Source organism: Myxine glutinosa, chromosome 5, assembly GCF_964187855.1.
Source record: "Myxine glutinosa chromosome 5, kmMyxGlut1.1, whole genome shotgun sequence".
In the NCBI taxonomy this organism is placed as follows: domain Eukaryota; kingdom Metazoa; phylum Chordata; class Myxini; order Myxiniformes; family Myxinidae; genus Myxine; species Myxine glutinosa.
The window spans coordinates 6266713-6282176 of NC_136265.1; the positions used below are offsets into that span (position 1 = coordinate 6266713).

At 45.2% G+C, this 15464-nt stretch overlaps 1 protein-coding gene across 1 annotated transcript in view; it reads right to left on the bottom strand.

Moving 5' to 3' along the window:
- The window catches only part of LOC137428008 (myoblast determination protein 1 homolog), a 34524-nt gene extending 24921 nt beyond the window's left edge, over positions 1 to 9603 (bottom strand). The window contains exons 1-2 of the mRNA XM_068117901.2: positions 9425 to 9603; positions 1129 to 1573 (exon numbers count right to left, since the gene is read on the bottom strand). Coding sequence (XP_067974002.2) covers positions 1129 to 1560 — 432 coding nt within the window. The 5' untranslated portion in view covers positions 1561 to 1573; positions 9425 to 9603. The remainder of the gene's footprint in view (positions 1 to 1128; positions 1574 to 9424) is intronic.
- Positions 9604 to 15464: the final 5861 nt, after the last annotated feature.

Sequence of the window (15464 nt, forward strand, 5' to 3'; positions counted from 1 at the left end):
TACCTCATCAACCTTCCACTGTTCTCCCTTTTTGTTTCCTCTCTCCTCCCATTGGTGGGCTTTCCTCCTACCTCATCAACCTTCCACTGTTCTCCCTTTTTGTTTCCTCTCTCCTCCCATTGATGGGGTTTCCTCCCACCTCATCAACCTTCCACTGTTCTCCCTTTTTGTTTCCTCTCTCCTCCCATTGATGGGGTTTCCTCCCACCTCATCAACCTTCCATTGTTCTCCCTTTTTGTTTCCTCTCTCCTCCCATTGATGGGCTTTCCTCCTACCTCATCAACCTTCCACTGTTCTCCCTTTTTGTTTCCTCTCTCCTCCCATTGATGGGGTTTCCTCCCACCTCATCAACCTTCCATTGTTCTCCCTTTTTGTTTCCTCTCTCCTCCCATTGATGGGCTTTCCTCCCACCTCATCAACCTTCCACTGTTCCCCCATTTTGTTTCCTCTCTCCTCCCATTGATGGGCTTTCCTCCTACCTCATCAACCTTCCATTGTTCTCCCATTTTGTTTCCTCTCTCCTCCCATTGATGGGGTTTCCTCCTACCTCATCAACCTTCCACTGTTCCCCCATTTTGTTTCCTCTCTCCTCCCATTGATGGGGTTCCCTCCTCCTCATCAACCTTCCACTGTTCCCCCATTTTGTTTCCTCTCTCCTCCCATTGATGGGGTTTCCTCCCACCTCATCAACCCTCCATTGTTCTCCCTTTTTGTTTCCTCTCTCCTCCCATTGATGGGCTTTCCTCCTACCTCATCAACCTTCCACTGTTCTCCCTTTTTGTTTCCTCTCTCCTCCCATTGATGGGCTTTCCTCCCACCTCATCAACCTTCCACTATTCCCCCATTTTCTTTCCTCTCTCCTCCCATTGATGGGCTTTCCTCCTACCTCATCAACCTTCCACTGTTCCCCCATTTTCTTTCCTCTCTCCTCCCATTGATGAGCTTCCCTCCTACCTCATCAACCTTCCACTGTTTCCCCATTTTATTTCCGCTCGCCTCCCATTGATGGGCTTTCCTCCTACCTCATCAACCTTCCACTGTTCCCCCATTTTGTTTCCTCTCTCCTCCCATTGATGGGGTTTCCTCCCACCTCATCTCAATTCAATGATCTCAATCCCCCAGTCACACCTTTGCCAGCCTCTGGTGAGGGTTTCCGGAGCAGCACCTCTTGAGCGCCTCAAAAGCTTCGTTCACCCTCCTCAACCGCCTCCTTTCCCTCAGAGTGGCTGCCCTTCGCCTCTCCGCCGAGCTCGCCTTACGCTTACAGGCCTTACAAGCCCACGCCAGACAACGACCTCCTGCACCAGGGGTATGGTGACTGGGAGGAGCGAGCACGTGGTCATCCTGGGAATCCTCTTCCTCTTCATCGTCCTCATCGTCATCCTCATGCTCGTTGTGTTCGAGATCTCCAACTCGCGCAACAACTGCGGCCGCGGCCGCCCCCATCATGACGAATCTGGCATCGAAGTTTTCGAAGAATTCGTGAGTGGGAAGAGGAGCCGAGGTAAGGGTCTGCTCCTCGAGATGCGTGGCCATGCAGAAAGGGTCCAACACCTCCATTGATCATGCGTTTCTGGAGACCAGGAGAGACACATGACAACACTACTGCATCCATTCACAAGTGAGGATAAAAAGTAGTCACGTCTGTATAATTTAATCACAACAACTTTAACTGCCATTACCGGTACCTGCTCTATTGTAGTCTTGCTCTTGCTGCACACCTCATTTCACCCCACACCTGCCACTCCAGGTCACACGTTATCCTCCCCAATACTCCACTTACCTCCATCCTTTCAAACCCCTCTTTATTGACCTACAGGGTTTGTGAGTCTGTTGTCTTGAGCTCTTCCCTCCAGGATTTCAAGTCTGCTGCTCACCATCACCTCATGGTCTCTCCCAATTCCACTACTGAGTGTCACTACACCCACTGATACCCTATTGCCCCACTCGACTACCATTCAGCTCCACCCACTGATACCCTATTCCCCCACTCTACCACCATTCAGCTGCACCCACTGATACCCGATTCTCCCACTCGACTACCATTCAGCTGCACCCACTGATACCCGATTCCCCCACGCTACCACCATTCAGCTACACCCACTGATACCCGATTCCCCCACGCTACCACCATTCAGCTACACCCACTGATACCCTATTCCCCCACCCTACCACCATTCAGCTACACCCACTGATACCCGATTCCCCCACTCTACTACCATTCAGCTGCACCCACTGATACCCTATTCCCCCACCCTACCACCATTCAGCTGCACCCACTGATACCCTATTCCCCCACCCTACCACCATTCAGCTACACCCACTGATACCCGATTCCCCCACTCTACTACCATTCAGCTGCACCCACTGATACCCTATTCCCACACTCTACCACCATTCAGCTGCACCCACTGATACCCGATTCCCCCACTCTACTACCATTCAGCTGCACCCACTGATACCCTATTCCCCCACCCTACCACCATTCAGCTACACCCACTGATACCCGATTCCCCCACTCTACTACCATTCAGCTCCATCCACTGATACCCTATTCCCACACTCTACCACCATTCAGCTGCACCCACTGATACCCGATTCTCCCACTCGACTACCATTCAGCTGCACCCACTGATACCCGATTCCCCCACGCTACCACCATTCAGCTACACCCACTGATACCCGATTCCCCCACTCTACTACCATTCAGCTCCATCCACTGATACCCTATTCCCACACTCTACCACCATTCAGCTGCACCCACTGATACCCGATTCTCCCACTCGACTACCATTCAGCTGCACCCACTGATACCCGATTCCCCCACGCTACCACCATTCAGCTACACCCACTGATACCCGATTCCCCCACGCTACCACCATTCAGCTACACCCACTGATACCCGATTCCCCCACTCTACTACCATTCAGGTATACCCACTGATACCCTATTGCCCCACCCTACCACCATTCAGGTATACCCACTGATACCCTATTCCCCCACCCTACTACCATTCAGGTATACCCACTGATACCCTATTGCCCCAGCCACCCATTCGTTTGTTGTTCTCCCACACTATTTGTTGATCCAATACCACCTGTTGTTCTGCCCTTTTATGAGCCTCGATAATTGCATTGTTGAAGAAATACGTTTTGTAAACAATGATGTTTTACACTAAAATTGTTTTTCCTCAAAGAAAGATTCAGTCGCCATTTTAAACCACAACATTATTGCTGCTCTCACTCGCAAACGTGGATTTGTAAGTGTGAGAATGCCGCAGTGTTTCCTAAAGTATGAGAGTATATTCGACATAACAAGTGGTGTTTGTGGTGTGCTCTGACCCTCCACCACGATCCTCACACACACAAGGTTTTTAAACATGAAACTGGACCGGCGTGTTGTAAAAACCATGGGCAGAAATGGCCATCAATGTCCGCGTGCTGTGTTTCTTTATTACATCGAGAATCGGCCGCAAATCTCCTCAAAATTTGTCAGATCCTGACAAATCTCACACTCTCACTATGTCTCTCCGAAAACACCGACTGGACAACCCTCCCATCCACAATCTGAACAATCGTCTCCAAGAAGTTCTGTCGAGCTTTTGGGTCTCACCATCTGCCGTGATCTTTCCTGGGAAAACCACATTTCCAAGCTGGCCTCCAAAGCGAGTCGCCGACTGGGCATCCTCCGTCGTGCGAAGTCCTTCCTTGGCACACCTGAGCTCCTCACCACATACAAGGCTTTCATGCACAGCTCAATGGAATACTGTTCCCCCCTCTGGGCTGGGGCTCCTGCCTCACACCTAGCTCGTCTTCACGCTGTGGAAACCAAAGCTTTCAGAATCATTGGAATCTCCCGCGATGAAGCTAACTCCAAGGGCCTCTCACTCACTCACCGCAGGCAGGTTGGTGGTCTTTCCGTCTTCTACCGACTCCTCTCCGGCCTTGGTCCCCCAGCTCTCTCTGGGCTCTGTCCCACAAATATTCCTACAGGTCGCACAAGATCTGCCTGCAACCATATGGTTAAACTGCCAAAATCAAGACTTTCTGCTCACCTTCACTCCTTCATTCCTCTTTTCTCCCGCCTCTGGAACAAACTCCCTCACTCTCTTCAATCCCACTCCTCCCTCCAGGTCTTTAAAACAGCTGTTCACCACCATCTCTTATCTTCCCCCATCCAAAACCTTCATCTTTTCTACCCCCGCTAATTTCACCCCAAATCCACTTTTTTGAAATACCGACTTCTGTCCTGGAAGTCCTTGGTGTCCTTGTGTTTTATATTTCTCCCACCCCCCCCCCTCCCTTCCCACGCCTCCGCCCCCCAAGCCCTCTCCCTCCAAAACATCTCCCGATGTCCCTGCTCTCAAATGTTGTGTTTGTGTGCTTCCCCTTCTCTCCCCATCTTGTCTTCCGCTCCCTCTTTTTATATATTTTGTTTGTCTGGTTGATTTGTTTGTGAAATAAATGTTCGCTCTTTCATGAGCCTCGATTCCGTATTAAAAAAAAAAAAAAAAAAAATCAAGACTCATGGAATGGATAGAACACTGAATGGATCGGGATACAACCGAACAAAAAGAAGCAATGCAGAGGGAGGGAAACACCAACAGCAGAGTTGAAGGACAAAATGGAGGGAGACTTGGACAAACAATGGGTGTGGAGGGAATAGGGGGAGGAGGAGCTTGGATAGGCCTGGAGCGATGGATTGTCCATGAGCTCTGTCTGGGCTTGGACATTGGACTCGATCTGGAGCGATGGATTGTCCATGAGCTGTATCTGGGCTTGGACATTGGACCCGATCGAGAGCGATGGATTGTTCATCAGCTCTGTCTGGGCTTGGACATTGGACTCGATCTGGAGCGATGGATTGTCCATGAGCTGTATCTGGGCTTGGACATTGGACCCGATCTGGAGCGATGGATTGTCCATGAACTCTGTCTGGGCTTGGACATTGGACTCGATCTGGAGCGATGAATTGTCCATGAGCTGTATCTGGGCTTGGACATTGGACCCGATCGAGAGCAATGGATTGTCCATCAGCTCTGTCTGGGCTTGGACATTGGACTCGATCTGGAGCGATGGATTGTCCATGGGCTGTATCTGGGCTTGGACATTGGACCCGATCTGGAGCGATGGATTGTCCATCAGCTCTGTCTGGGCTTGGACATTGGACCCGATCTGGAGCGATGGATTGTCCATCAGCTCTGTCTGGGCTTGGACATTGGACCCGATCTGGAGCGATGGATTGTCCATCAGCTCTGTCTGGGCTTGGACATTGGACCCGATCTGGAGCGATGGATTATTTTAGCTGCAATTGGAGTTTGAAGTCGATCCGGAGCAATGGATATCGGACTCGAATATTGTCCCTGCTGTCATGTGACGTGTCGCCAAACAAATTGTTCTTATAAGGAAAGATTTTAAAGCATGGATTATATTCCCGCGCACACACCCTTCACCTTTACATCATTCCTACCTTGTACCTTCACACATCTTTCAAGTTTTCACTCACACGTCATCATACTTAAATCACATCATCACATCTCCTTCAAATACCATCTCACCTTCAAACCACAATCTCACCACCTCACCCTAAAACCACCACGTCACCCTCAAACCACAATCTCACCACCTCACCCTAAAACCACCACATCATCCTCAAACCACAATCTCACCACCTCACCCTAAAACCACCACGTCACCCTCAAACCACAATCTCACCACCTCACCCTAAAACCACCACATCACCCTCAAACCACAATCTCACCACCTCACCCTAAAACCACCACGTCACCCTCAAACCACAATCTCACCACCTCACCCTAAAACCACCACGTCACCCTCAGACCACAATCTCACCACCTCACCCTAAAACCACCACCTCACCTTCAAACCACAATCTCACCACCTCACCCTAAAACCACCACGTCACCCTCAAACCACAATCTCACCACCTCACCCTAAAACCACCACATCACCCTCAAACCACAATCTCACCACCTCACCCTAAAACCACCACGTCACCCTCAAACCACAATCTCACCACCTCACCCTAAAACCACCACATCACCCTCAAACCACAATCTCACCTACTCACCCTAAAACCACCACATCACCCTCAAACCACAATCTCACCACCTCACCCTAAAACCACCACGACACCCTCAAACCACAATCTCACCACCTCACCCTAAAACCACCATATCACCCTCAAACCACAATCTCACGACCTCACCCTAAAACCACCACATCACCTTCAAACCACAATCTCACCTACTCACCCTAAAACCACCACGTCACCCTCAAACCACAATCTCACCACCTCACCCTAAAACCACCACATCACCTTCAAACCACAATCTCACTACCTCACCCTAAAACCACCACGTCACCCTCAAACCACAATCTCACCACCTCACCCTAAAACCACCACATCACCCTCAAACCACAATCTCACCTACTCACCCTAAAACCACCACATCACCCTCAAACCACAATCTCACGACCTCACCCTAAAACCACCACGTCACCCTCAAACCACAATCTCACCACCTCACCCTAAAACCAGCACATCACCCTCAAACCACAATCTCACCACCTCACCCTAAAACCACGACATCACCTTCAAACCACAATCTCACCACCTCACCCTAAAACCACCACATCACCCTCAAACCACAATCTCACCACCTCACCCTAAAACCACCACCTCACCCTAAAACCACCATCTTACCACCTCAACCTCAAACCACCCTCTCACCTCCTCAACTTCAAACCACCATCTCACAATGTTTCACCTCCTCACCCTTAAACCACCATCTCACACTGTTTCACTTCCTCAACCTCAAACCACCATCTCACAATGTTTCACCACTTCAACCTCAAACCACCCTCTCACCTCCTCACCCTCAAACCACCATCTGACAATTTCTCACAACACCCACCCCACCCCCCATCTCACATCATTTCACTCTTTTATCACATCATCCACGCACTAAATTCATGAATATATATCCATTAATAGGTGTTTACCTGTGCTAACATTGCCTCCTGATGACTCCATCTTTATCTGTTTGGATTCCTCCTGATACTCCAGTGGTGTATTTGGTCAGTCGTTTGATCTCAAGTCTCCTCCAGGTGTTATTTACATCAATGTTAAAGCGTGTTCTTTAAAACAAGGTTCAAGGCACATCGAGGACCTTTTCAGCCGCTTGGTCGATTCTACATATGATGGGACAATAACCGACTACAAACTTCCATTATGGTGCAAGGCTGAAACAACCCTGATAAGTGTCCATGGTCGGTCCACCGTCAACCCCTTCTGGTGAAACCCTCAACATGCAGACACTGCTCACCTCCGCTCATGAAACTCTCAAAATGCAGACACGGCTCACCTCCGCTCCTGAAACTCTCAAAATGCAGACACTGCTCACCTCCGCTCCTGAAACTCTCCAAATGCAGACACGGCTCACCTCCGCTCCAGAAACTCTCAAAATGCAGACACTGCTCAGTGCTCACCTCCGCTCCTGAAACTCTCCAAATGCAGACACGGCTCACCTCCGCTCCTGAAACTCTCCAAATGCAGACACGGCTCACCTCCACTCCAGAAACTCTTAAAATGCAGACACTGCTCACCTCCGCTCCTGAAACTCTCCAAATGCAGACACGGCTCACCTCCGCTCCAGAAACTCTCCAAATGCAGACACGGCTCACCTCCGCTCCAGAAACTCTCCAAATGCAGACACGGCTCACCTCCACTCCAGAAACTCTCAAAATGCAGACACTGCTCACCTCCGCTCCTGAAACTCTCAAAATGCAGACACTGCTCACCTCCACTCCTGAAACTCTCAAAATGCACACACGGCTCACCTCCACTCCTGAAACTCTCAAAATGCAGACACGGCTCACCTCCACTCCAGAAACTCTCAAAATGCAGACACTGCTCACCTCCACTCCTGAAACTCTCAAAATGCAGACACTGCTCACCTCCACTCCAGAAACTCTCAAAATGCACACACTGCTCACCTCCACTCCTGAAACTCTCAAAATGCACACACGGCTCACCTCCACTCCTGAAACTCTCAAAATGCAGACACGGCTCACCTCCACTCCAGAAACTCTCAAAATGCAGACACTGCTCACCTCCGCTCCTGAAACTCTCAAAATGCACACACTGCTCACCTCCGCTCCTGAAACTCTCAAAATGCAGACACTGCTCACCTCCACTCCAGAAACTCTCAAAATGCACACACGGCTCACCTCCACTCCAGAAACTCTCAAAATGCACACACTGCTCACCTCCGCTCCTGAAACTCTCAAAATGCAGACAAGGCTCACCTCCACTCCAGAAACTCTCAAAATGCAGACACGGCTCACCTCCACTCCAGAAACTCTCAAAATGCACATACTGCTCACCTCCGCTCCTGAAACTCTCAAAATGCAGACAAGGCTCACCTCCGCTCCGAAAACTCTCAAAATGCAGACACTGCTCACCTCCACTCCTGAAACTCTCAAAATGCAGACACTGCTCACCTCCACTCCAGAAACTCTCAAAATGCAGACATGGCTTACCTCCACTGCTGAAACTCTCAAAATGCAGACACTGCTCACCTCCACTCCAGAAACTCTCAAAATGCAGACACGGCTCACCTCCACTGCTGAAACTCTCAAAATGCAGACACTGCTCACCCCCACACCCCCATTTCCCCTATGTTCTGTCCATTCTGTGTTACAGCTCTTCCACGAGCCTCGACTTTGTATAAAAAACAATAATATTGAAATAAATAATCTTCAACTACTAGTTTACCGGCCACAAATCTTCCCACCTTCTTGTGGGGCTGGCTGGAAGAATTGGGCCCAAGTGTTTTAACGAATCAGCTGGCGAGGCCTGATGCTCGAATAAACAGTTATATGGAGCCGGAACTAGCAATTTGATCAGGGTGCCGGCGATAACTCGCCTATTCTCGGTAAAGCACACCGTGGGACCTTTAATGTCAACGAACTAATGCCGGTAGACGGGATACCTGTTTGACATCAAGAGATATCACCAGGATGGCAGTTTATAGCTGGGTCGGGATTCGAACCCAAGGTAAACGGCTTAGAGATGGGTGTGCGTACCTGTGGGTCATCCTGCAAATATCCAACAAACAATGCACATGGGAATATAAATATAATAGTTATAATATGTGATTCCATTGTATACAACATCAATTAATTAGTTTTCAAACACGTGGTACTTGCTTGTACATGTACATGTCATTTCCAATTGGGAATCATCAAGCCAGATGTCCCTTGTACAATCATCTGAGATGTACATGGGTCCACTAATCCCGCTAAAGATCACAGCATCATCCCTCGGGAAGGAAATATGTGGTTCAACCAACCAGAGAATTGCTCACACACTTGGGGAGGGCTTGGTGGTGTCAGCTCACCTGGCGGCAGGTGGTGTTGGTAGTTGCTTCAATGGGCAAGTGGTGGATTGAGGATGCAATTGTTGAGACGATCGAAGATCCTCATGTGGATTGCCCGTGATGGTCTTCAGAAAGGTCCTTGGAGAGGAGTTTATGGCCTTGGTTGCACTCCGGTGACAAGACCTCGATGTGAAGCCACCACGCAAATTGACCTCTTTTATACTCCCGCCGAGAGGATTGCTTGCCAGCAGTGACCAATCACAGAGCCGCACACTGGGGGGACAGCCAATGAGAAGAGGAGCTGGAAATTTTACAATCAGTTTGTTTTGCACATGCGGGGAGGGAGAGGATGAGAGAGAGAGGGGGTGATTGGGGAGGGTTGGTGGAGAGAAGGGTGAGGTTCATGTCATCATCAGGAAGACAGCCAGTTCATAGAGGACTTGCACAAAGAAACATGTATGTGCAATATTTTACATATGATAAAAGTTTAATATTTCCAGGTACTCAGGTTATCAGGTAAGTCATGGTCAATAAAAACAATTAAAAACACCATTGTGGTGTAACGACAAACTCAACCACGAGAGGGCGCTATTCCGTAAACTCGTCTCAAAATGGAAATTCTACTTTTAATTTATTTTGAACTCATTTAGTCCAGAACCGTCATGTTTCATTCCACAAGGATCCTCGGACCGGTCGGCAATCGACGTCGACGGACAAACCAGGCACCGCAGGACAGACGGGCCGAAGCGGAGGCCTGCGTTGCCTTGGTCAGGTACACGTGCAGCATCATCGGTGCAAGATGGATCACCGAATGAGTGGCTGAGATGGCAGACAACTTTCTGAGATGGCAGACAACTTTCTGAGATGGCAGACAACTTTCTGAGATGGCAGACAACTTTCTGAGATGGCAGACAACTTTCTGAGATGGCAGACAACTTTCTGAGATGGCAGACAACTTTCTGAGATGGTAGACAACTTTCTGAGATGGCAGACAACTTTCTGAGATGGCAGACAACTTTCTGAGATGGCAGACAACTTTCTGAGATGGCAGACAACTTTCTGAGATGGCAGACAACTTTCTGAGATGGCAGACAACTTTATGAGATGGTAGACAACTTTCTGAGATGGTAGACAACTTTCTGAGATGGCAGACAACTTTCTGAGATGGCAGACAACTTTCTGAGATGGCAGACAACTTTCTGAGATGGCAGACAACTTTCTGAGATGGCAGACAACTTTCAGCAATGTTTGTCTCAACCGAAGTGACAACCAACTTAACCAAACCATTTACATTCTTGTGTGACATCCACTGGGACACCCCCATTGTCACCTGAGTGGTCACAGGTTCAAGGTCAACTTCAAGTTCTCTCAGGTCCCTGAAACTTATTCCTTAAAACCAAAAGTTGATCATCAGGTGTTAACACCGAAGATGTTATTGTGTGTTACAATTTGGAGACATTCCCTTGGTTTCATCGCAATCTAACACGACTATGTGTACAAAATTGAGGTGAAGCAGATACCTTTGTTCCGGGACATCCTCAGAAGTGAGTTCAATCTTAGGTATCACAACCTTTTACATACCGAGTGGTCAGTTTGGACTTTGCGCTCTCTGCTAGGCCCAAATGGCACCTCAAAGTCCAGCAAACAAAGTGTGACTTTGAGAAAGGAGGTGGAAAGGTGAAAGTGAAATATAAAATATGAGAAACAAAAGTTTGAGTTTAAAGAGAAAGGAGATTAGACATGGCCACCTGTTTATGGGTTTCCTCTTCACCAAAATCCATCCCGTGGTCTATGTGGACCATTATCTCCACAAGGTAATCACAAAACTAGAACCCTGGGTATGAGCATCCAGGTGCAAATGCAGCTTCACTCGTCCTCGTGAGCCATGGCTCCACGCATGATCCGCAGCATGTCCTGATTTCATGTCGGAATGCTGCCCTCAACAGGAATCAAACTGGGACATGGCGTGGCATCGCGTTACACGTACCCGGCCCCCCGGATAAGCCCACGGCCTCCGGAGTCGGCCCCTCCGAGGTCCCAGGGGGCCTGTTCTTGGAGCTGCTGGAACGAAAGGGCCGGCAATGGCGCAGTGAGTCATGGACATGCGAAACATTAGCCTTCATTTCTCATCAGCCATGTCCCCTGGTTCACATCACAAAGGATTCTTTATGGGGCGATAGCGGGATCAGGATGTTATGGGTTCGAAGTTCCGGGTTCGAATCCGAGCTACATTTTGCGCTTTTTACGCCATTTCGATTCGGTGTGCGAGGCGTAGAGACGGTCCAGGGGTCTTTGGCCATCTGCTGGGAAAAAAACATTGCGGGTTCAGCCATGTGGGCATGAACATGCCACCATCGACAAAGTAAAGCAAGTTATTGAAATCCAGCTGGTAACCTGACAGGTCAAGGTAATGCTCAACCGTACAATCACATAGGTCAAGAAGACCGAGCAGAAGGTCTCTCCTCAAGATTACTCAACATGGCCGAACATCTGCTGACTAACCTCGAGAAGAATCACCTCTGTGGGTTTGGGTTTGTTGTTCCCAACCGAGAACTTCCTTCATTATACCATGAATCCATTTTAAAGTCTTATTCACCATGTTCATTTGTGATCTTGCGACCTTGTCAATCATGGAAAAATACATTGACATCTCATGATGTCCTTGTTCTTCATATAAAAATACATTGATATCTCATGATGTCCTTGTCAATCATGGAAAAATACATTGATATCTCATGATGTCCTTGTCAATCATGGAAAAATACATTGATATCTCATGATGTCCTTGTCAATCATGGAAAAATACATTGACATCTCATGATGTCCTTGTTCTTCATATAAAAATACATTGATATCTCATGATGTCCTTGTCAATCATGGAAAAATACATTGATATCTCATGATGTCCTTGTCAATCATGGAAAAATACATTGATATCTCATGATGTCCTTGTCAATCATGGAAAAATACATTGATATCTCATGATGTCCTTGTCAATCATGGAAAAATACATTGATATCTCATGATGCCCTTGTCAATCATGGAAAAAAACATTGACATCTCATGATGTCCTTGTCAATCATGGAAAAAATACATTGATATCTCATGATGTCCTTGTTCTTCATATAAAAATACATTGATATCTCATGATGTCCTTGTCAATCATGGAAAAATACATTGATATCTCATGATGTCCTTGTTCTTCATATTTAAAAAAATACATTGATATCTCATGATGTCCTTGTCAATCATGGAAAAATACATTGACATCTCATGATGTCCTTGTCCATCATGGAAAAATACATTGATATCTCATGATGTCCTTGTCAATCATGGAAAAATACATTGACATCTCATGATGTCCTTGTCAATCATGGAAAAATACATTGATATCTCATGATGTCCTTGTCAATCATGGAAAAATACATTGACATCTCATGATGTCCTTGTCAATCATGGAAAAATACATTGATATCTCATGATGTCCTTGTCAATCATGGAAAAATACATTGACATCTCATGATGTCCTTGTCAATCATGGAAAAATACATTGACATCTCATGATGTCCTTGTAAATCATGGAAAAATACATTGATATCTCATGATGTCCTTGTAAATCATGGAAAAATACATTGATATCTCATGATGTCCTTGTAAATCATGGAAAAATACATTGACATCTCATGATGTCCTTGTCAATCATGGAAAAATACATTGATATCTCATGATGTCCTTGTCAATCATGGAAAAATACATTGACATCTCATGATGTCCTTGTCAATCATGGAAAAATACATTGACATCTCATGATGTCCTTGTAAATCATGGAAAAATACATTGATATCTCATGATGTCCTTGTTCTTCATATTTAAAAAAATACATTGATATCTCATGATGTCCTTGTCAATCATGGAAAAATACATTGACATCTCATGATGTCCTTGTCCATCATGGAAAAATACATTGATATCTCATGATGTCCTTGTCAATCATGGAAAAATACATTGACATCTCATGATGTCCTTGTCAATCATGGAAAAATACATTGATATCTCATGATGTCCTTGTCAATCATGGAAAAATACATTGACATCTCATGATGTCCTTGTCAATCATGGAAAAATACATTGATATCTCATGATGTCCTTGTCAATCATGGAAAAATACATTGACATCTCATGATGTCCTTGTCAATCATGGAAAAATACATTGACATCTCATGATGTCCTTGTCAATCATGGAAAAATACATTGATATCTCATGATGTCCTTGTCAATCATGGAAAAATACATTGACATCTCATGATGTCCTTGTCAATCATGGAAAAATACATTGACATCTCATGATGTCCTTGTAAATCATGGAAAAATACATTGATATCTCATGATGTCCTTGTCAATGTATTTTTCCATGATTGACATCTCATGATGTCCTTGTCAATCATGGAAAAATACATTGATATCTCATGATGTCCTTGTCAATCATGGACAAATACATTGACATCTCATGATGTCCTTGTCAATCATGGAAAAATACATTGACATCTCATGATGTCCTTGTAAATCATGGAAAAATACATTGATATCTCATGATGTCCTTGTCAATCATGTAAAAATACATTGATATCTCATGATGTCCTTGTCAATCATGTAAAAAAAATTACATTCATATCTCATGATGTCCTTGTCAATCATGGAAAAATACATTGATATCTCATGATGTCCTTGTTCTTCATATAAAAATACATTGATATCTCATGATGTCCTTGTCAATCATGTAAAAATACATTGATATCTCATGATGTCCTTGTCAATCATGGAAAAATACATTGACATCTCATGATGTCCTTGTCAATCATGGAAAAATACATTGATATCTCATGATGTCCTTGTCAATCATGGAAAAATACATTGACATCTCATGATGTCCTTGTCAATCATGGAAAAATACATTGATATCTCATGATGTCCTTGTTCTTCATATAAAAATACATTGATATCTCATGATGTCCTTGTCAATCATGGAAAAATACATTGATATCTCATGATGTCCTTGTTCTTCATATAAAAATACATTGATATCTCATGATGTCCTTGTCAATCATGTAAAAATACATTGATATCTCATGATGTCCTTGTCAATCATGGAAAAATACATTGACATCTCATGATGTCCTTGTCAATCATGGAAAAATACATTGATATCTCATGATGTCCTTGTCAATCATGGAAAAATACATTGACATCTCATGATGTCCTTGTCAATCATGGAAAAATACATTGATATCTCATGATGTCCTTGTCAATCATGGAAAAATACATTGATATCTCATGATGTCCTTGTTCTTCATATAAAAATACATTGATATCTCATGATGTCCTTGTCAATCATGGAAAAATACATTGACATCTCATGATGTCCTTGTCAATCATGGAAAAATACATTGATATCTCATGATGTCCTTGTCAATCATGGGAAAATACATTGATGTCTCATGATGTCCTTGTCAATCATGGAAAAATACATTCATATCTCATGATGTCCTTATCAATCATGGAAAAATACATTGATGTCTCATGATGTCCTTGTCAATCATGTTAAAAAAATACATTCATATCTCATGATGTCCTTGTCAATCATGGAAAAATACATTCATATCTCATGATGTCCTTGTCAATCATGGAAAAATACATTCATATCTCATGATGTCCTTGTCAATCATGGAAAAATACATTCATATCTCATGATGTCCTTGTCAATCATGGAAAAATACATTGATATCTCATGATGTCCTTGTCAATCATGTAAAAATACACTGATATCTCATGATACCCTTGTCAATCATGGAAAAATACATTGATGTCTCATGATGTCCTTGTCAATCATGGAAAAATACATTGATATCTCATGATGTCCTTGTTCTTCATATAAAAAAAAATACATTGATATCTCATGATGTCCTTGTCAATCATGTAAAAAATATTGATATCTCATGATGTCCTTGTCAATCATGTAAAAATACATTGATATCTCATGATGTCCTTGTCAATCATGTAAAAA